We start from the raw sequence: 21,246 nt of genomic DNA on the forward strand, positions 1-21,246 counted from the left end.
CTTCAGTACCGAGGTAACAGCCAGTACCGAAGCCGACTTCCGATTCCTGATTTAAAATGGTTTTCAAGTTTAAAATCAAAGTCTGAAGTTACTTCAGTGACTTCAGCGATAACGAATTTCACCTCGTCGAAGGCCATACATTTTAGTTATTAAAACCAGAATACCTCTTTAATGTGCTCAGTTGTAGAAATATAATTAGAGGGGTTTTCCAAGTGTCATCAGTTTCTGATCAGTGGGAATCCGACACCCGAGACCCCCACGATCAGCTGTTTCAGGAGGCATGGACACTCACAGTAGCGCCACGACTTCTCTCTGCTTGCCAAGCACAGCGCCTTACATTGTATAGCGGCTGTGCTTGGTGTTGTAGCCCAGCCCAAGCCATGTGACCGATGAACAAGCACCGTTGCTTCTCAAATAGCTGATTGGATTGGGTCCAGGGTGTCAGACCCCCACCCATCAGATACTAATCCAGAAGATAGGTCATCAGTAAAAAAAATAAACACCTGGAAAACTCCTTTAATAAATATAAAAAATAACAGATAAGATATCTAATAGGTAAGAAGGCTGCTCAAAGATAATTATACTTATTAAACATAATATTATGTAAAATCTTTGTAGCTGTAGTGTTCTTTGGGTTTGGACAGTTGGGGCATTTGCTTTATGCATTCTAGATTACAATCGTAAAGCGTTTGTCCAGCGGGTAAAAATTATGTGTAAAGGCCACAGAGCAGAATAAAAATATGAAAGAAGTCATACTCATCCTCACCGACTGTCCTATGCTTACCATATCACCGCTGGTTTCTGCTTCCTGTTTCAGTCTTGACATGGTGGAGATGACTGCAAGGCCAATCACTCACTGAGACAAGTCACTGCTGCAACTAGTGATTGCCTGAGCAGGCTTCTTTTATTTGCGCTGATAATTGTCCTATAAATTTCAATTCCCTGGACAACCCCAATAAGCACTACTCATGCTGAAACAAATAGCCCCAATTTCCATATTCTGGGAAACTCATTTAAGTTATGTCCATGCGGGACGTGTTTTGGTGCAGTGAATCCTTGAAGAATCTGCATCAAAATTCACATAAATTACATGCAGATTTTGATGCAGAATTTTCTTCAGATTTACCATGGATTTTAACCTTTGCATTGCAAGGTTGGAAATCCACAGAAGAGTTGACATGCTGCAGTTTCATAATCCGCACCACAATTAGCGCTGCAGATTTTTTCTACTAAAATCTCATCTTTTTTGCTCGTACTGTATTAGACTGTGGATTACAGTATGCCAACCCACAATATCAAATCTGCAGCATATCCATCCTGTGTGGACATACCCTTAAGGACACTCATTCCCCTGCTTATCACTTTGTTACCCTCCATCATACCCTCCTTTTTGTCTTTTTTTTTCCAGGTATCAGATGGGGAACCTTCTAAAAGTCTTGTCTTATAACGACCTAGAACAGTGTCCCACTTTTTTCCTTGACTTTGAACGTGAGATCATTTTATTTTTCCATGTTTTATTTATTTTGTGTTCATTTTATTTTTATGTTGGTTTTTATTTAATGTCATCAAGAAGCACTGCATTTTATATTGTGATGAATATGATTAATTTCTTAAAGGGAATCTGTCACCAGAAAATGCATTGTAGGACTAGCTCAACTGAATGCAATGATAGCTTTCACTTTGCGATCTGTTGCTTCATTCTTAAAAAAAATGGTGGTACTTTTCATCCATCCGTGCATTCTTGATCCTCCTGCTTCCTTTGCTAGTTCCTCCATTTTCTTCTTAATTGACAGGGCTAGACAACAAGGACATATAGAAGAATGGCCCTGTCAATCAAGAAGGAGAGACAGGGGCTGGCAGAGAAAGCACAAGGAGCATGGGTGCACAGGATAGCATAGATGCATCTTTGGTGTACTTAACTGCTAAGGTCGAGTTCACATCAGCGTTCAGCCTTTCCGTTCTCCTGCTCCGTTCTAGGAGCAGGAAAACGGAAAGGACGGATTGGGCACATAACTGAGGCGAACGCAGCCTACGGACCCCATAGACTATAATGGGGTCCGTTAGGTTTACGCTCAGAAGATGATTTTGGAGCGGAGACGAAAGTAGTACATGCAGGACTTTTGTCTCCGCTCCAAAATCATCTTCTGAGCGTAAACCTAACGGACCCCATTATAGTCTATGGGGTCCGTAGGCTCCGCTCGGCTCAGTTATGTGCCCAATCCGTCCTTTCCGTTCTGCTGCTCCTATAACGGAGCAGGAGAACGGAAAGGCTTAACGCTGGTGTGAACGAAGCCTAATTCAGTTGAGCTAGCCCTACAAGGCATTGTGCTTGCTTTAACTGTGACTTTTCTGGTGACAAGTTACCTAAGGTTTCATCATTTACACACTGTCCCATGTTACAAGATAACATGGGTAACAAAGACCTAAAGTAGTGTCAGTCACACATGGCACTCCATGGCACATTCTCATTTTTAACATCACTACAACTTTTTTTTCTTGTGATTAAAGCTCAATTCATAATACTTTCACAGATTATCAGAGATGAGGTTCATAAAAAAATAAAAATTGAAAGTAAAATGCAAAAAAAAGAATTTCCTGTAACTGGTTAGTCTCTGCATGCAGAATTATGGCCTCTTTGCATACTGTACCTATAATAATAGGTCAGGGATCGTTATAGCTTACCTCTTGCCAGCTTATGCACATAAAATGGGACTTTTCTATAAAGTGCATGGGCTACTTGCTGGGCATCAAGTTGAGGTTGTAGTAGAAAAACAAAGGTGGAAAACTGGCACTGTTAAAATTCATCTATTTTATTCTTCAGCCTGAAACACATATTGGTCTCGTGGCATGCATGATGGTGCTAAAATAATTAAACATTGTGTGTCCCGTTGGTTGGGAGAACTGGAATGACAGCAGAGGTGAACTTCTGCACAAACAGATGATCTGATTAGAAGAATGGCATGTAGTGAGTCATTCTGTACTGCAAGAGAAATTGGAAGTAACATCCCAAGTCTAGGGCAGCAAATCATCAGAAGGTGTTTGCACAACTTTGGGCTACGAGGCAAATGTCCATCTATACGTGTTCAATTAACCTCACACCACCATTCTCAAAGGCTATCATGTTTCAGAATAAGATGACAATGGGGGCTGGAATGGCGGTCTATTCTGTTAAGTGATGAGTTCTGCTTTTGTCTTGGATGCAATGATAGCAAGAGATTGGTCTGGAGACTATGTGGGCAATGCCATGAAGATATCCTCACAAGGGAACAACCTATCTGATTTTGATGACCTATAGGGAGGATCGGTCCTTAACATCTGTAGCCTAGAGAACCGCTTAATAATTGTTAGGTCTATGGCCAGCTTTATAAATGAAATGAGTATTCCCATCTTAGAAGATTATAGTGTTTATTATTGCTAGAATATGCAATAATATCATGATTAGTGGGGAAGTCCAGTCCCTGTGACACTGCTGATCCCAAAAATGGATGGTTTGAGTTGCCTTCTGCCTGTCACTTAATTCAAGTGAATGGGGCTGTGTTAAAGAGGTTTTCCAAGGCTGTTATACTGATGATCTGACACCTGGGACCACCGCCGATCAGCTGTTTAAGAAGGACCTGGTGCTCACAGTAGTACCTCTGCCTTCTCGCAGGTTTCCCTAGGCCATGTGACGTCACATTCATCTGTCACATGGCCTAGGCCAGGGATGGGCAAACTGTGGCTCTCCAGCTGTTGTAAAACTACAACTCCCAGTATGCCCGGTCAGCCTACAGCAGGGCATGATTGGATTTGTAGCTTTACAACAGCTGCAGAGCTGCAGTTTGCACCATCCCCGGCCTAGGCACAGCTTAGATCCACTGAAGTGAACGGGGCTGAGCCGTGATACCAAGCACAGCCATTGTACAATGTACAGTACTGTGCTTGGTATGCTGAGAGAAGGCTGTGGTGCTGCTGCGAGCTCCTGTGCCTTCTCAAACAGGTGATTGATGGTAAAAAAAAGGGGGCGCTTGATGGTGGTCCCGAGTGTCGGAACCCCAACAATCAGTATTAAAGTCTCAAAAAACCCTTTCAAAGTTCCTTGTATAGTGGGTGGAGGGGAATTAAATAGCTTTGCAGCTCCTTCCTTCTTTGATTCCTCCTACACAGTCTGATGCCAGACCAATAATGTGTGCCAATCGACAATATTAAATCAGTGGGCAGAAAAGAAAACTAGCGCACATGACACAATAAATCAATGCTGCGAACTCCCTTGCTGCGGTGGATTACTGGCACACATATTGTTAAATATGTCAGGCCACAGAGGTCCTTGTCACAGGTTCTCCCCATGCCTGCCAGATATTATTATTTTTTTTTTTTTAAGTGGCAAAGGTGGCATAAAGTGTCAAGTCTGCACATTATAAGATTTTTATAATTTAATGGAGAATTTGCAACTAAAATAACAAAAGTGGTAACCTTTTCAATAAACAGCATTATAGACATTTAGGTTAGGTTCACACCAAGTCTGTGATGCACATTGGGCATTTACGCCAGTGACACCTCCCATATTTAATAGAAGACATGGGCTACAGCCGCATCTCCAATAAAGTTGCCTCTTTATTCAAGACTCCATGGCACGATGTACAAAAACATGCAACGTTTCGGCTACATCTAGCCTTTGTCAAGCATACAATACAAGTGATAATGCCCACATATAAATAGTTAAAAACATACACAAAGTTATTCCCCCAATCAAAAAACAGAATTAATGAGGGAAATCTAATCAGTACCAATAGTAAAGGGGTCCCACTGCAATGCCTATTTAACATAATCTGTGTACGCCCCTCTAGCTCACCTGTATGAGCTTCCCATAATCGCGGCTGTGCGAACCTCGGCGTGCCTGTCGAGTAACTGCGCATGTCCATACACATAATTGTCCGTGACAGTGCGAGGGCAGATCAAATCTCGCGGGCTTAACTGTGATCCCGCCTCTCCGGGAGATTACAATTGAAATGAACCAGCAGCGTCATCAACCAATGGGAGGCGCCCGCGCCATCGACATCATAGCCAACGTGCAAGTCACATGGCCGATGATCTCGATCACATGACCGCTGTTGGCATATACATTGTTATTAGCCACGCAGTGATGCTATCGCAACCTGTCACCGCCCAGGACATGCGCATCTTCACGAGAGGAACCACGAAGTATATTGAATACTCGCCCACTGCTATGAAGAGAGAAGGTCAAAATATCATGAAATGTAATAATAATTGGCACACTAATCCTATATTAAAAGATGCCCCACAATGATAGGACATACGAATCATTACATAGACAAACTTCAATAGATACAATGATTAACCAGGGGGTGTGTATAAACATCTAATGTAAATGAGACTATGTAATTGTGAGACTACGATGGAGATTCGTGAACGTATTAATAAACATAAAAGTACAATTCGCAAGGCTAACTTGGATAAACCAGTAGCCAAACATTTCGTGGAGGCAGGACACTCTATCAATCAATTGCGTTTTAGGGTGATAGACATTGTGGGTGCTTTATGGAGGGGTGGTGACAGAGAACTGCTCTTAGGAAAAAAGAACTTAAGTGGATATAGACCCCAAGGTCCCTGCAACCTTATGAACTCAATTTGGAGTTCAATGTTGCAGGGATCAGTTAGGCTCTCATCCGTTACAAGTATTGATATGTTTTTCCATTAGATGTTTATACACACCCCCTGGTTAATCATTGTATCTATTGAAGTTTGTCTATGTAATGATTCGTATGCCCTATCATTGTGGGGCATCTTTTAATATAGGATTAGTGTGCCAATTATTATTACATTTCATGATATTTTGACCTTCTCTCTTCATAACAGTGGGCGAGTATTCAATATACTTTGTGGTTCCTCTCGTGAAGATGCGCATGTCCTGGGCGGTGACAGGTTGCGATAGCATCACTGCGTGGCTAATAACAATGTATATGCAAACAGCGGTCATGTGAGCGAGATCATCGGCCACGTGACTTGCACGTCGGCTATGATGTCGATGGTGCGGGCGCCTCCCATTGGTTGATGACGCTGCTGGTTCATTTAAATTGTAATCTCCCGGAGAGGCGGGATCACAGTTAAGCCCGCGAGATTTGATCTGCCCTCGCACTGTCACGGACAATTATGTGTATGGACATGCGCAGTTACTCGACAGGCATGCCGAGGTTTGCACAGCCGCGATTATGGGAAGCTCATACAGGTGAGCTAGAGGGGCGTACACAGATTATGTTAAATAGGCATTGCAGTGGGACCCATTACTATTGGTACTGATTAGATTTCCCTCATTAATTCTGTTTTTTGATTGGGTGAATAACTTTGTGGGAGTGTATGTTTTTAACTATTTATATGTGGGCATTATCACTTGTATTTTATGCTTGACAAAGGCTAGATGTAGCCGAAACGTTGCATGTTTTTGTACACCGTGCCATGGAGTCTTGAATAAAGTGGTAACTTTATTGGAGATGCTGCTGTAGCCCATGTCTTCTATTACCTTCACTCTGACCGCCCTGGATCTGGGGTCTTTAGCTCAGCTGTTGCATTCCATCAACTAAAGCTCTGGTAAGCCTATTGTGTGCTGCTCCTGCCTTCCGTTTTCTGTCACCTCCCATATTTAAATCAGTAACATGCCTATGGACTCCATTAGCCAAATATATGCCAAAAGAGTGTTTCATTGGCATGAATGTCTGGTCTACACAGAAATATGTACACCATATAGAAAACTTTATTATGTTTTGTATTGACAGTCAGTGGCAGACATATCCAACTTGTCTGGGATACAGGCTCAGTAGACTTCTTCAAATGGTGCTGCGAATATAATCACAGAGCATGGTGTAATCCTAGTCTTACAGATACACCATAGCTTCCCAGTGCTCCATACCGTTGCAATAGAATTTAGGATCTACTTTGGCACTTAAGGGGTCTTCTTAAAGGGGTTATGTAATAGTAGAACGACTCCCCCACAATGCCTGGGTCCCTCCTGTATACGATTCTTACCCAGTTCTCAACAGTCCAAACAATAAATGTATTAGTCCAGCTCACCCAGTTCTTCTGTGCACGGATGGAGCCAAGGCCAGCTCTTCACATAGGCATAACAAGAAAAAGTTCCAGCACGGAGTAGATCATACGTTACTGCATCTTTTTTCCAGTATTCACATGACAGGTAAAACGTAGTGAGCTTCACCTCCCTCCACCTCCCATCAGATCAACATGTTTCAAACCTCCTGGTTCTTAATCATGATCACTCTGTTTGTCCCATATGTGCAGCTCTTATGAGCCTCCTCCTCCAATGAAACAACGGGGGCGAGGACAAACAAAAAACGCACTTTCTAAAATGGGCAAACTACACCCAACATACATGTGACAACAACCCTGAAATCAATTAAAAACTCTAAAAAGCTATGGTGGAACACATGTGCACACCTGGTATGGTATACTAAACATGAAGCTCAATCCAGAATATCTCTGATCAAAATCCCGGGATAATCGGACTGATTCCATGTTGATTCAAAAACTGCATAGTGTGCACAAAGTCCTCATTTCCATCACACTAAATACCAATACAATAAAAAACGGGGGGGGGGGGGGGGTTAAAAAAATCCCTTACAATAATTCCTGCCCAGAATAACAGTTGGCGCCAATATGGCCTTGTTACATACCAAATATAAATAGTATTATTAAATCAATATGGTATATGCGGCATCTAATATCTTTTTCCTGATTCAATCCGAATGGAAACCTGGTATTCAAAGTAAAAAATCCAAAAGGCTTCTCGTAGCAAGATTTTTTTCTTAATGTTACCTCTTCTTGCTGGTGTCGTCACTCTCTCAAACGCAAAGGTACGTAGGCCATCAGTATTACGATTGTGTTGGTGGATAAAATGGTTGGCTACACTAGATATGCCTGTTGCCCGCAGGATTTTCTACAAAGTATATAATTAAGGTGTTCACACAATCTCGTTTTAAATTGCCTACTCGTGGTCCCTACGTACAATAAATCACATGGAATGCAAGTATGTGAACCCTTTGGAATGATATGGATTTCTGCACTAATTGGTCATAAAATGTGATCTGATCTTCATCTAAGTCACAACAATAGACAATCACAGTCTGCTTAAACTAATAGCACACAAAGAATTAAATGTTACCATGTTTTTATTGAACAGACCATGTAAACATTCACAGTGCAGGTGGAAAAAGTATGTGAACCCCTAGACTAATGACATCTCCAAGAGCTAATTGGAGTGAGGTGTCAGCCAACTGGAGTCCAATCAATGAGATGAGATTGGAGGTGTTGGTCACAGCTGCCCTGCCCTATAAAAAAACACACACCAGTTCTGGGTTTGCTCTTCACAAGTAGCATTGCCTGATGTGAATGAAGCCTTGTACAAAGAGCTCTCAGAAGACCTACGGTTAAGAATTGTTGACTTACATTAAGCTGGAAAGGGTTATAAAAGTATCTCCAAAAGCCTTGCTGTTCATCAGTCCACGGTAAGACAAATTGTCTATAAATGGAGAAAGTTCAGCACTGCTGCTCCTCTCCCTAGGAGTGGTCGTCCTGTAAATATGACTGCAAGAGCACAGCGCAGATTGCTCAATGAGGTGAAGAAGAATCCTAGAGTGTCGGCTAAAGACTTACAAAAGTCTCTGGCATATGCTAACATCCCTGTTAGCGAATCTACGATACGTAAAATACTAAACAAGAATGGATTTCATGGGAGGATACCATAGAGGAAGCCACTGCTGTCCAAAAAAAACATTGCTGCACGTTACAGTTTGCACAAGAGCACCTTGATGTTCGACAGCAGTACTCGCAAAATAGTCTGTGGACAGATGAAACCAAAGTTGAGTTGTTTGGAAGAAACACACAACACTATGTGTGGAGAAAAAGAGGCACAGCACACCAACATCAAAACCTCAACCCAACTGTGAAGTATGGTGGTGGGGGCATCATGGTTTGGGGCTGCTTTGCTGCGTCAGGGCCTGGATGGATTGCTATCATCAAAGGAAAAATGAATTCCCAAGTTTATAAAGACATTTTGCAGGAGAACTTAAAGGGAACTTGTCACCGGGATTTGGGGTATAGAGCTGAGGACATGGGTTGCTAGATGGCCGCTAGCACATCTGGAATATCCAGTTGTCCACCCATAGCTCTGTGTGCTTTTATTGTGTATAAAAACCGATTTGATACATATGCAAATTAACCTGAGATGAGTCAGAGCTTGAAAATATGACTCTTCTCTGGTCACACAAGTAAGATATGACTCTTATATGTTAATTTGCATATGTATCAAATCGTTTTTTTACACAATAAAAACACGCAGAGCTATGGGGACTAGGTATTGCGGATGTGCTAGCCGCTATCTAGCAATCCATGTCCTCAGCTCTATACCCAAAATCCCAGTGACAGGTTCCCTTTAAGGCCATCTGTCCACCAGCTGAAGCTCAAATTAAGATGGGTGTTGCAACAGGATAACGACCCAAAGTATAGAAGTAAATCAACAACAGAATGGCTTAAACAGAAGAAAATACGCCTTCTGGAGTGGCCCAGTCAGAGTCCTGACCTCAACCCGATTGAGATGCTGTGGCATGACCTCAAGAAAGCGATTCACACCAGACATCCCAAGAATATTGCTGAACTGAAACAGTTCTGTAAAGAGGAATGGTCAAGAATTACTCCTGACCGTTGTGCACGTCTGATCTGCAACTACAGGAAACGTTTGGTTGAAGTTATTGCTGCCAAAGGAGGTTCAACTAGTTATTAAATCCAAGGGTTCACATACTTTTTCCACCTGCACTGTGAATGTTTACATGGTGTGTTCAATAAAACATGGTAACATTTAATTATTTGTGTGTTATTAGTTTAAGCAGACTGTGATTGTCTATTGTTGTGACTTAGATGAAGATCAGATCACATTTTATAACCAATTTGTGCAGAAATCCATATCATTCCAAAGGGTTCACATACTTTTTCTTGCAACTGTATAATTGCGTATGGGAAACGTATTAATATGTAGTGAATTATCAAATTCAGTGGTTTGAACTGCATATTTGCAAGTCTTGCAGGGATGACCCCCGCATTTGGTGAAACCCTTAAATTTAAAAAGTTTGAAAAATGATGGAGATAAAGAATTGGCCAAAGTTTTAGTCCTCCTCGCAACAATTCGACATCCATTTTATTATTATACAGTATTATACACAGTGGCGTAACTATAGGGGGGACAAAATCATGACATATATAGGGGCAAAGTGAAAAAAAATTAAATATATACAGAGCGGGCAAAAAATGTAATATATACAGAGGGGGCAAAATGGATTTATATAAAGGCAGGGGAGTAACGATCGCAGTCGCAGAGGGTATATATATATATATATATATACATTTTGCCCCCTCTGTATATATTACATTTGTCTCCTGTGTATATATTTCATGATTTTGCCCACTCTGTATATATTTCATGATTTTGCCCCCGAGGCCGGGCCTCTATGAAGGATTTGCTGCCATGCCAGTCCCCTGTGTATGACTGGGGGGGTCGGCCTGGTGGGGGGCCCAATTCAAAGTTTGCCCCGGGGCCCATAGAACTCTAGTTACGCCTCTGATTATACAGTACCTTATCATCATAGAGTATCGGAAGGCATTTCCGAACCACCCGCTAGATTTCAGGAAACTACTGACTGTACATGAGGACTAGAGTTGGTTTGTCTATTTTATCCTCTTGGGGTCTGTCTTTATTCATATTTTTATTTATATAATTATTTTATTTTTTGTTTTTATTTAGACTTTTTTTGTTATTAGTACGGTTGTCATTACTAATATCAGATTTGGAAGTGTTAGTTTTAAATAGCATTTCTGCATTTATTGGACGCTATATTGAGAGCTCTGTAGAGATTCAAATCAGTGTAGCCTCTTCCTTTTGAGGCTATTCCAAACCATTTGAGATTCCTGTGTAAAAGCCACGTCCGTACTGCAGTTTCTGCGTTCGCGAGTAAATTCACTGTTATTCTGGGCAGGAATTATTGTAAGGGATTGTTTGCCCCTCTCTGGCCCCCCCCCCCCCCCCCCCTGTTTTTAATTGTATTGGTATTTAGTGTGATGGAAATGAGGACCTTGTGCACACTATGCAGTTTTCAAATCAACATGGAATCAGTCCGATTATCCCAGGAATTTGATCGGAGATGTTCTGGATTGAGCTTCATGTTTAGTATACCATCTACTCCGTGCTGGAACTTTTTCTTGTTATGCCAGTTCCCAACACTTACATCCTTCCAGATTGCTGCACAGCCACCACTGCATTTCCCCATCGCACAGATCAAAACATCCGGTGACGGCGGAAGCAGCCAATGGTGATCAGCCTGCCTAGCTTTGTGGGTGACACTAGAAAGGCCGGTCACCATCGGGGTCTGCTATTGACTGCTTTTCCCCCTGATGCCGGATGTTTTGATCCACGCAACAGGGATATGCAGCGAGGGACGCGGGTACCGGGGACTGGGTAAGTATCTTCTATAGGAGAGGCCTGGGCATTGTGGGGGTATTTCTACTATTGGATAACCCCTTTAACTTGGTCTCCTGCAATCACATGAAGAGTAGTTTTAATGTCTATAGAAACTGTTCAGAATGATAATATAGTATATATTGATTTTTCTATTGTGATTTTCCTATGTTAAATATTCACCTTTGTGCTGCCTATACCTAAACCCATAGGGCCCTGTTAAATTTTTGGGGCAATTATCTGGAGAAAGCGTTCCCGATAATTATCCCATAAAATGGTGCCACTGATAAACGAGACATCACTTGTTTGTTGGCGGATTTGCATCTGTCATCAGGGTGTGTAATTAGGGGTGTGCTAACTTAATGAGGGAGGAATAACTGTAATAACTGTGGTAGCAATCATGCCTCCCATATTCACTTTGCAGCGGCCTGTGTAATAGGCTGGTGCTAACAAGCGCCAATGGATGTATTGTCCATCGCCACTCATCCTGCCCGAGCACTGGACGGTGTAATAGGGCCCTTCTGATGGCCATAAACCCTTCAACATTTACTTTTCTACCGTTTCTGTACAGTGTACTGATAACAGTATGCAATGTCTTACTATGTTTGGTGCCTGCAGATGCTCAGCCTACGGAGGCAGAGACTGTAGTGTGGAATCAAGTCAACTCTGTCCTGGAAGAGGCCCAGGGTATCTTGGCTGAACTTCAATCATACCGGGGAGCTGGGCAGGAAATACGACAGGTGAGCATTCGAGCCCCCTTATGACTATGACTTTTCTGCATGGGTGCATGGCTGGAAGTAGCGCTGTGGTGGCAGTTGTTATGTTTCATCACGAATACCCTTGTGCTTTGTACATGGCATGTCAGGAATTACTAAATGATGGTGCTTGCTGCTAATTACAGTTTATTTGGTGCATAATTACAAATAGGACTAGAAGGGTTGTCAGCTCCTTCCTTGCACTTTGAAAGATGGAGCAAAGGCTTTGAATACATCAGAATACAATTTGTTCAAAACCTGACATATTTTACCTACCTAATAAAAATTATAGTACAGCTTATTTATTAAACTAGTGCAAATGAAAAGAGTTGACATTTGTAATCCAGTTCTATGATCATGCACCAAAGCAGACCTGACATTGGGTTCTGGCCTGAGCAGTACCCTATGTTAGCACCACCCTCTTAAATGGTATACTGTCATACAGTGCGCAAATACCCATACCATACAGAGCCTAATCATAAGCGCTATATAGTACGATGCCTAAGAAATCAAATTAGTTTCTTTGCCAAATAACACCGTCGCCTAAAGGGAATCTGTCATCAGCAAAATCAATTTTAAACTGGACAGAATGTCTGACAGGGCGGCTTCTCCATATTATAATCAGATACTTTTATGTGCTTAATCCAATGCTGCAATCCAGAAAAAATAAAATTACTTAACATTAGCATATTACATATGCTAATTAGCTGTTAAGTGCACTGGGCCCAAGCTGATCAGTGCACTACAACTCTGTCACTTTCCTCTACCAGCCCCTTCTACTAGATTGATAGGCTGATGCACAATGGGGGCTGCCCCACCAGACATTCAGTTTAAAACAGATTTTTCTGATGATGGATTACTAGTGTACAGTGCAGCAAAAAATAAATAAAAATACTACCTAGTTGCAGTGCCTCACAATACCACTGTATGGTGCTCAACTAATACCAACATATTATAAGGAAATACCAGTGCATTACAGCCAGTGCCTAGATAATACTGTGCTGCTGTTATGAAGTGAATGGAAGCAGCACTGCAGTGATCAATTCTGTCCACTACACAATGGACAAGCTGTGTAGTTCCAGCGCTAGCTACTCTTAAACTGCACAGATCGCACACCCCTAAGGGCCCTTTTACGCGTGCCAAGGTTCAGGACAATTATTGGGGCCAAACTAAATTAAATGCAGCTCTACTATGGCTCAATGATCAGGAATCAGATTCATTCACAGTCATTTCCCTGTGCATCAGCCCATCTAAAACGACCGGAATACCATCCCTGCATGGCACCCACTGCATATACAAATTTTGACTTAAAGTTACTTTTATTCAACCAGCAAGTAATTTTTTGACGGGAAATGACATAGGTATCTCCCAAAAGATAATAAGACCATGTACAAGAGGCATAATTGTGGGAAAAAAAACATTTCTCAGCTTTTATTTACATTTGAGCAAAAAGTGTCCAGTCCAAAATTATTCATACCCTTCTCAATAATCAATAGAGAAGCCTTTATTGGCTATTACAGCAATCAAACGCTTCCTATAATTGAAGACCAGCTTTTTGCTTGTCTCCACAGGTATGTTTGCCTATTCATCTTTAGCAATGAGCTCCAAATCTCTCAGGTTGGAGGGTCTTCTTGCCATCACCCTCATCTTTAGCTCCCTCCACAGATTCTCAATTGGATTCAAGTCTGGACCCTGGCTGGGCCACTCCAAAACGTTAATGTTGTTGTCTGCTAACTACACTTTTGCTGTGTGTTTTGGGTCATTGTCATGTTGAAATGTCCACTGGTGCCCAAGGCCAAGTTTCTCTGCAGACTGCCTGATGTTGTTGTAGAGAATCCTCATGTATTGCTCTTTTTTCATGGTGCCGTTTACTGTGATTAGGTTCCCTGGTCCCAAAGCATTAGATTATCACCATCATGTTTGACAGTGGGGATGGTGTTCTTTGGGTTGAAGGCTTCTCCTTTTTTACGCCAAATGAAGGAAACATCATTGTGACCAAACAATTAAATTTTTGTTTCATCTGACCATAACACAGAAGACCAGAAGTCGTCTTCTTTGTCCAGATGAGCTTTTGCAAAGGCCAATCGAGCTTTTGTGTGCCTTATCTGGAGAAGTGGCATCCTCCTTGGTCTGCATTGCGCAGTGTCCGTTGGATTGTCTGCCTTAAGACATTGCCACCAGCAGAGCCCAGATTTACCAGGATGGCCTTGGTGGTGAGCCTTGGATTCTTTTTCACCTCTCTAACTATCCTCCTGGCCAGCACAGGTGTCACTTTTGGCTTCCGACCACGTCCTTTGAGATTTTCCACAGTGCGGAACATCTTGTATTTTTTGCTCAAATGTAATGCTGGTTGAAGAAAAGTAACTTTAAGTCAAAATTTGCCAAGGGTATGAATAATTATGGGCAGCACTGTATGAGCCATAAGGTTGAGTTAACAATGCATTTTAGTCCCAGGATCAAGTTTAAGCTTCATAAACTTAGCCTGATTCATTAGTATAGATGGTATTGCAATTAGAAGGATAAAGTATGAAGACCTCACTCTTGTAATCTTCCTGTGCTAGGCCATCCAGAACCCATCAGATGTCCATCTACAGGAGGAAGCATGGAGAGCCGTCTGTCCTCTTGTAGCTAAACTAAAGCGCTTCTATGAATTTTCTCTACGACTTGGTATGTTGGTAATTGAACTATTTATTCAAACCCCCAAAAAGACAAATTTGCAAATAGTCTTCATAAAAAATATCCTTCCATTTTGTGTCTACAGCTTCTATGTAGACCTATATGTCTCCATGGCTACAGATTACAGTCATACATCTTTCCATCGTTTTCCTGATTCTAGGAACCCTGCAGGATGTATGTATCAAGAAGTAGGGGACAGAGAGTGTGGCTGTAGCATTAGACTTCACAGGGTTTGTTTGTAGTGTGTTACCGTGGAGACACATAGTTCTGTATAGGAGCTGTATGCATAAAATTGACAGATATTGTTTAAAGATTATTGACTGTAAAGTTGCTTGTTTTCTATTTTAGATGTGCTGGAACAATAAAAATATGTCACGCTTCGGTGTGGGAGGGAAACACCACACCGAGCATAGGAGGGAAGGGGGGAACAGGGAATCAGGCCTGAGAACTAGGGAAGGAAAATGGACTCCTCCTAGTGAAAACCCTAACCAAAATCCTGACTGACTACCAGTATGAACAGACCCCAAAGGTAGGTGAGTTCATACGCAGGAATACCTAGAGTCCTATAAAGCCCTATAGGACCCTGGTACTAATGGCAGGGACGAGACTACCTGTTCCTCCAAAAGGAAGGGCGATCAGAAGTCTACTTTAGGCCTAATACAAACAATAGGGAAATGCAACACACAGAACCCAAACAAAATAAAAAAGGGAAAGACTTAACTTCAAAGGAGCAATGGAAGCACCAGGAACTCAGCCGAGATCCAACTACAATCTAAAAGAAGCTATAAACCGCACAGCATTGTGGGAGAAACAACAATAAATAGAGAAGGTTAAATGACCCTAATAGCCACACCTGGGGAAAGAAGGTGTGGAAAGTACAAGAAACAACACAGACGTCATTTGATCCAAAAGAAAAACATGTCAAATCAAACCATGTGTTGCCAGTCTCACCGATCTCCTGCCACCTGTCGCGGGAACATCCGTGACAAAATATGGTCATTTGTAAAAAAAGTGCTAATAGCTTTTAAATATATTAAAAGCGGAACAAACAGTGACAAAGTGTAAGTTGACTTGAGTTTGCACTATTTTGGATCCTGAAAATCAGTTTTAATTTGCTGGGAATCTATACAATATACATTGTCTCTGGATCTATGGAATATATAATAATATAATCATGTGTGAGCAATTGAAACCTATCACTGGATAATAAACATACATACACCCCAATCTGCAATTAGCATTATACACTCAATGCAGTATTACAATGTTATAACTCACCATTTTCACAAATATATCGCACTGGCATGTTTTTCCTACAGAAAATGCACTGCACAGCCTCCTGGAAGCTCTTACATCACCCCCATATGCTCCGACACAGCACCTGGAAAGAGAGCAGGCCCTGGCCAAACAGTTTGCTGAAATCCTGCACTTCACCCTCAGCTTCGATGAGCTCAAGGTATGAGGAAACCAGCCATTTTTTTATTAATTTTATTTACCTATATAAGGTTTACTAATATTATATAGTTCTACTCCATTACAGTGAAGTGTCAGATGCCCTATCTGATTGACAGCTTCCCCTGTCTCAGAGTGTGTACACAGAAGGTTGTCAATCACTGTTTGTGGGCGGGGTAATCAGGACTCTCACTGTCTCTCCTAGGAGTCCTGTCAAGATTACTCAGAATCCTGCTCCAAATCATATACTGTAAATATATATACCAGAGAGCTCGGCTTCTCCCCCACTATCTGCTCTAGGCAGCAGAAATCTACAGACACGTTTGGTTTAAGGAAGTAATTTAAAAAATTTGCTGTCCATGTGGTTAGTACATATTCAAATGCAACAAGTTGTGATAAAGTAAAGATGAGTCTCAGCTTAGGAGTTGGCCATTTTGCCACTGTCTCAGTACTCTCATAGATCTACTTTGTATTCCGGTATGTGATTACCAAGAAATAGTTTTGACACTTTGGCCATATTTTAGAAGAAAATGGTATCTGTAAGTGTGATGTAATTAACTTAGGGCTCATTCACATGACCGTTTCCGTTTTTGCGTGTCCACAAAATACGGATACCGGCCACGTGCCTTCCACATTTTGCCTATTCTGGTCCGCAAATATGGGCAAGAATAGGACATGTTCTATCTCTTTTGCGGGACCCATAGAAAGGACATACGAATGCGGACAGCACATGGTGCGCTGCCCGTTTCTTTGGCGGTCTCATCAAAATGAATCGGTCTGCATCCTAAAAAATGCGGAACGAATACGGACAGAAATATATGGTCGTGTGAATGGGCCCTATATACTGAAAGAGGATCTGTCAGCTCTCTTGACACATCCTTTTTAATACATACTTGTATTCTCAATGAAATACCAATACTGAAGCATCTTTTCATAAAACCATTGTGCTGTTTTCCCATGATATGTATGAAGAAATTGACAATTGGGTGTTAGCATTGTCAGTGAGGTGTATGCCTACAGAGTTTGACACTGTCCAGTCAGGTCTGGTAAATCTTACTGACAAGGCAAATGCTAACACCCAGTTCTGAATGTATTCATACATTTTCAGGAGGATTAACAGAAGAATGGCACTATGTACAGTTCTGAGATGTTGTTCCAGATTTGTTATTTTATGGGGAAAGCAAGTCTTTACAAAAAAAAATACAGACATTTCAGGAGAACTGATGGGTCATCTTTAGGTACCTAAGGGATAGTTAACATCACTGTTATTTTGCATACAGTACTTTTTTCGGAAATTGATTAAACGGATGCCAAATGTGCATTGACTGATGCACAGGATCCGTTTTTTTTTACAGGATTCTGTTTTTTTTTTTTTTTTTTTCCTGTTCTTCTGACAGATGAGAATTGAAAAATAACGACGACGTGAGGTCAGCCTTCAGTTGGTTATTATCTTATTCAGTGTAATCTCATATTCAGGGGCGTAGTTATCGTGGAAGCAGGGGAAGTGGCTTCTTTGGGGCCCAAATTCACAAGGGCCCCCTCAGTAGGAAGAATAAAAGATTTTATTGTCAGGGCCCCCTCAACAGTAGCATACAATGACATTATATACTGTGACGCTGTAGAAAAACAGATTTGCGAAGAAGTTGTTAGTGGGCCCCATTCAAAAATTTGCTGTGGGGCCCAGTCAGTTGTAGTTACACCACTGCTCATACTTTTGAATTGAGGCTAATTTTCATACAATTCTTTTCTATACAAATTCATTTTCAATGAATAATATTTAATCAATTCTATTATTAATAATAATATTTTCATCAGTGTTAACCATTATTAACCATATTTCTTTTCTAATCTTTTCTTCATACAATATGTGATATACAATGGTCCCTCAAGTTACAATATAAATTTGTTCCACGACAATCATTGTATGTTCAAACCATTGTGAGATGAGTAATCGGTTCCAAAGCCCCAAAATGTCATCCAAGATAAGAGAAAATGAAGAAGTCTGAAAAATAAGCAGATAACCAAGACAGATAAAACAAGTCCTTACCTATACCAGTCAGGAATAACATATATTTTACCAGAGAAGTGGCCTGGATTGGTTGGCTCCGAGTCTGAGATATTGTATGTTGGGTCTGGTTTCATCTTACGATGGGTCAGAAAAGACCATTGTATGTTGAGAATATTGTATCTTGAGGCCATTGTATCTTGAGGGAGCACTGTATTGTTTAGTAGCCTGACATGTAATGTACCTGTTCTTTCTCCTTAGATGACAAATCCTGCAATACAAAATGACTTTAGCTACTATAGAAGGACTGTGAGTCGCAACCGGCTGAACAATTTCCAGGTAATGTCTACATGATTTATGATCAATTCAACTCAAGTAGTTCATTAGTTCTAAGGAGAGTTTTCTGTGTCTCAGGTGGATGCTGACTGTGATGTTAACAATGAAATGGCCAATCGCATGTCCCTGTTTTACGCGGATGCCACTCCTATGCTGAAAACTCTGAGCAATGCGACCACTAAGTTTGTCTCTGAGGTAAGCAAGGTAGTATAAAGCAACGGCTAGTGATATTGAATTGTGGAATTGAAATTGGGAACTGTAGCACTTGAACCTCTCCACTTCTTTGAGAAGATCAATCCTTTTTCCAGACCAGATTTTCAGTTCCATACTGGACATTTTCTCTGGAAATACCGCCACCCTAGAAGACCACTTTCAATGCAATAACTGTAGTGGTCTCACTGTATTTAGAAATAAAAGAGCATATTGTGGTAGATATAGAGGTTTACCAAGTCTGAATGATGGCTGCAATATCTCCATTGTGGGGTTTGTGTGATGCCCTGGACACATAAACTGATGACAACATACTAATTGTAATTTTCTGTAGAACAAGTCCTTGCCAATTGAGGACACAACAGACTGCCTGAGCACAATGGCCTGTGTGTGCAGAGTCATGCTGGAAACGCCGTAAGTACTCACACATATGTCACTCCTAATCATTGTACGTTCCCACCCTGTCATTGTAATCCAAGCCTGATTAACCCCTGGATTAGAGAAGACTAACAAACTTGACAGTGGCTTTACCTGGGATATAGAGCCCCTAAGGTGATACAATATTCAAATATTCCCGTAAAGAGTTTTTTTGGGAGTTTGGTATTGATGGCCTATCCTCAGGATAGATCATCAATACCTGATAACTGGGTTTCTGACACCCGTCACCCCTGCCAATTAGCTGTTTGAAGAGGCCACTGTGCTCACCAAAGTGCTGCAGCCTCTTCAAACAGCTGATCTGAAGGATGTGCTGGGAGTATCAGATATTGATGAGCTATCCTGAGGATAGGTCATCAATATTAAAGGGGTTGTCCGGCTATACACTGTATATATTGATTACCTATCCTCAGGATAGCTTATCAATATCTGATCGGCAGGGGTCCGAAACCTGACACCACCGCCAAGAGGAGACGGCACTCCATGCGAGTGCCGCTTCCTGTTCATTACATTGCACTTCATCTTGCAAGCACAGTGTAATACAAGTACTCGCTCCATTCAAGTGAATTGAATGAGTGCTTCTAATTACACTATGCCAACGGTCCACAGGAGATGACACACAGTGTAAAGATAAGCACCATCTCCTCGTCAAATAGCTGATCAGCTGGGGTCCTGGGTGTTGGACCCCCACCGATCAGATATTGATGACCTATCCTGAGGATAGGTCATCAATATACTGTATATGGGCGAAAAAACCCTGTAAACTGCCAGAAAACCCTTTAATAATATTAATTCAATAATATTATAAGCTTCCATCACAGCAAAGTATCATGAATTTTCTTACAGTTATACAAATAGATAGTCAAACGATCTTTAGTAGGATTATGGGTTTTGTGTTCTGCTTTATGTTTAGATAGCATAATTATTGTATAGGAAAAAGTTCTACAACTTTATGATATACTTTGGGGGAGATTTACTAAACTGGTGTGAAGTAGAACAGGTTTAGCTGCCCATAGCAACCAATCAGAATTCACCTTTCATTTTTCACAGCTCCTTTGGAAAATTAAAGGATGAATCTAATTGGCTGCTATGGGCAACTAAGCCAGTTCTACTTTACACCAGTTTGATCAATCTCCCCCTTTGTATTTTAATTTCTCACCATTTTCAAAATGTATACTTGCTTTAATGAAATAAGAATTTTCTTTACATCTAGTGTGAAAACCCACACAGTCTGGACTCCAGACTAATACATTCTACACTGATTCATTGTTACGAACAGGAGAGAGGTGTTTGCTGCTGCCTCTGCTGCCAGAGGATTGCCTAGACCTGAATAGATTTTCAGCCTATGGGTATAAACAAGAATAATTTTATCCCTTGACAGCAAACAGGGGTCTTAAAAATGTTGAGGAATTTAAAGGGAACCTGTCACCTCAAAAATGCATCTGCACCCGCCAGCAGTACCTCATAGTAGCCCGCAGCCTGTTAATAATCATATGTTTTATACTGTTGTCCGATGCTGCGTAAGTTAAAAAAACACAGTTTTATTCTCCATCAGCGCTATAGTGCCGGCCAGCTTGAAGTCAAGGGGGCAGCAGCCTCCTTGCTTCAAGTCAAGGTAACCACGGCCCCTAACCGTCCCCTCTTGCCTGAGAGTGACAGCCTGGAGCGTGCGTATTGTGCCACTGAAAGCCAGCTAACAGCGGCAGCAGATGGGATAGCGCATTACTACAGAGCGCACTGCGCATGCGCGAGACTTGGGGAATCGCGCCCACACTCCATGCTGTCACTCCCAGGCAAGAAGGGACGGTTAGGGGGCGTGGTTACCTTGACTTGAAGCAAGGAGGCCGCTGCCCCCTTGACTTCAAGCT

The 21,246-nt window shown here is 41.6% G+C and overlaps 1 protein-coding gene across 2 annotated transcripts in view; it reads left to right on the forward strand.

Annotated features, from left to right (window-relative positions):
* LOC122932119 (CYFIP-related Rac1 interactor A-like) overlaps nt 1-21,246 on the forward strand; it is a 56,124-nt gene that overhangs the window by 28,700 nt on the left and 6,178 nt on the right. Inside the window, exons 3-9 of one of the 2 annotated variants that reach the window (XM_044286360.1) lie at nt 1,409-1,488; nt 12,128-12,249; nt 14,826-14,931; nt 16,260-16,396; nt 18,659-18,736; nt 18,812-18,928; nt 19,278-19,357. In XM_044286360.1, the coding sequence (XP_044142295.1) occupies nt 1,416-1,488; nt 12,128-12,249; nt 14,826-14,931; nt 16,260-16,396; nt 18,659-18,736; nt 18,812-18,928; nt 19,278-19,357 (713 nt within the window). In that variant the 5' untranslated portion in view covers nt 1,409-1,415. The remainder of the gene's footprint in view (nt 1-1,408; nt 1,489-12,127; nt 12,250-14,825; nt 14,932-16,259; nt 16,397-18,658; nt 18,737-18,811; nt 18,929-19,277; nt 19,358-21,246) is intronic. The other variant, XM_044286361.1, reaches the window with a different exon arrangement.

Source organism: Bufo gargarizans, chromosome 3, assembly GCF_014858855.1.
Source record: "Bufo gargarizans isolate SCDJY-AF-19 chromosome 3, ASM1485885v1, whole genome shotgun sequence".
Lineage (NCBI taxonomy): Eukaryota > Metazoa > Chordata > Amphibia > Anura > Bufonidae > Bufo > Bufo gargarizans.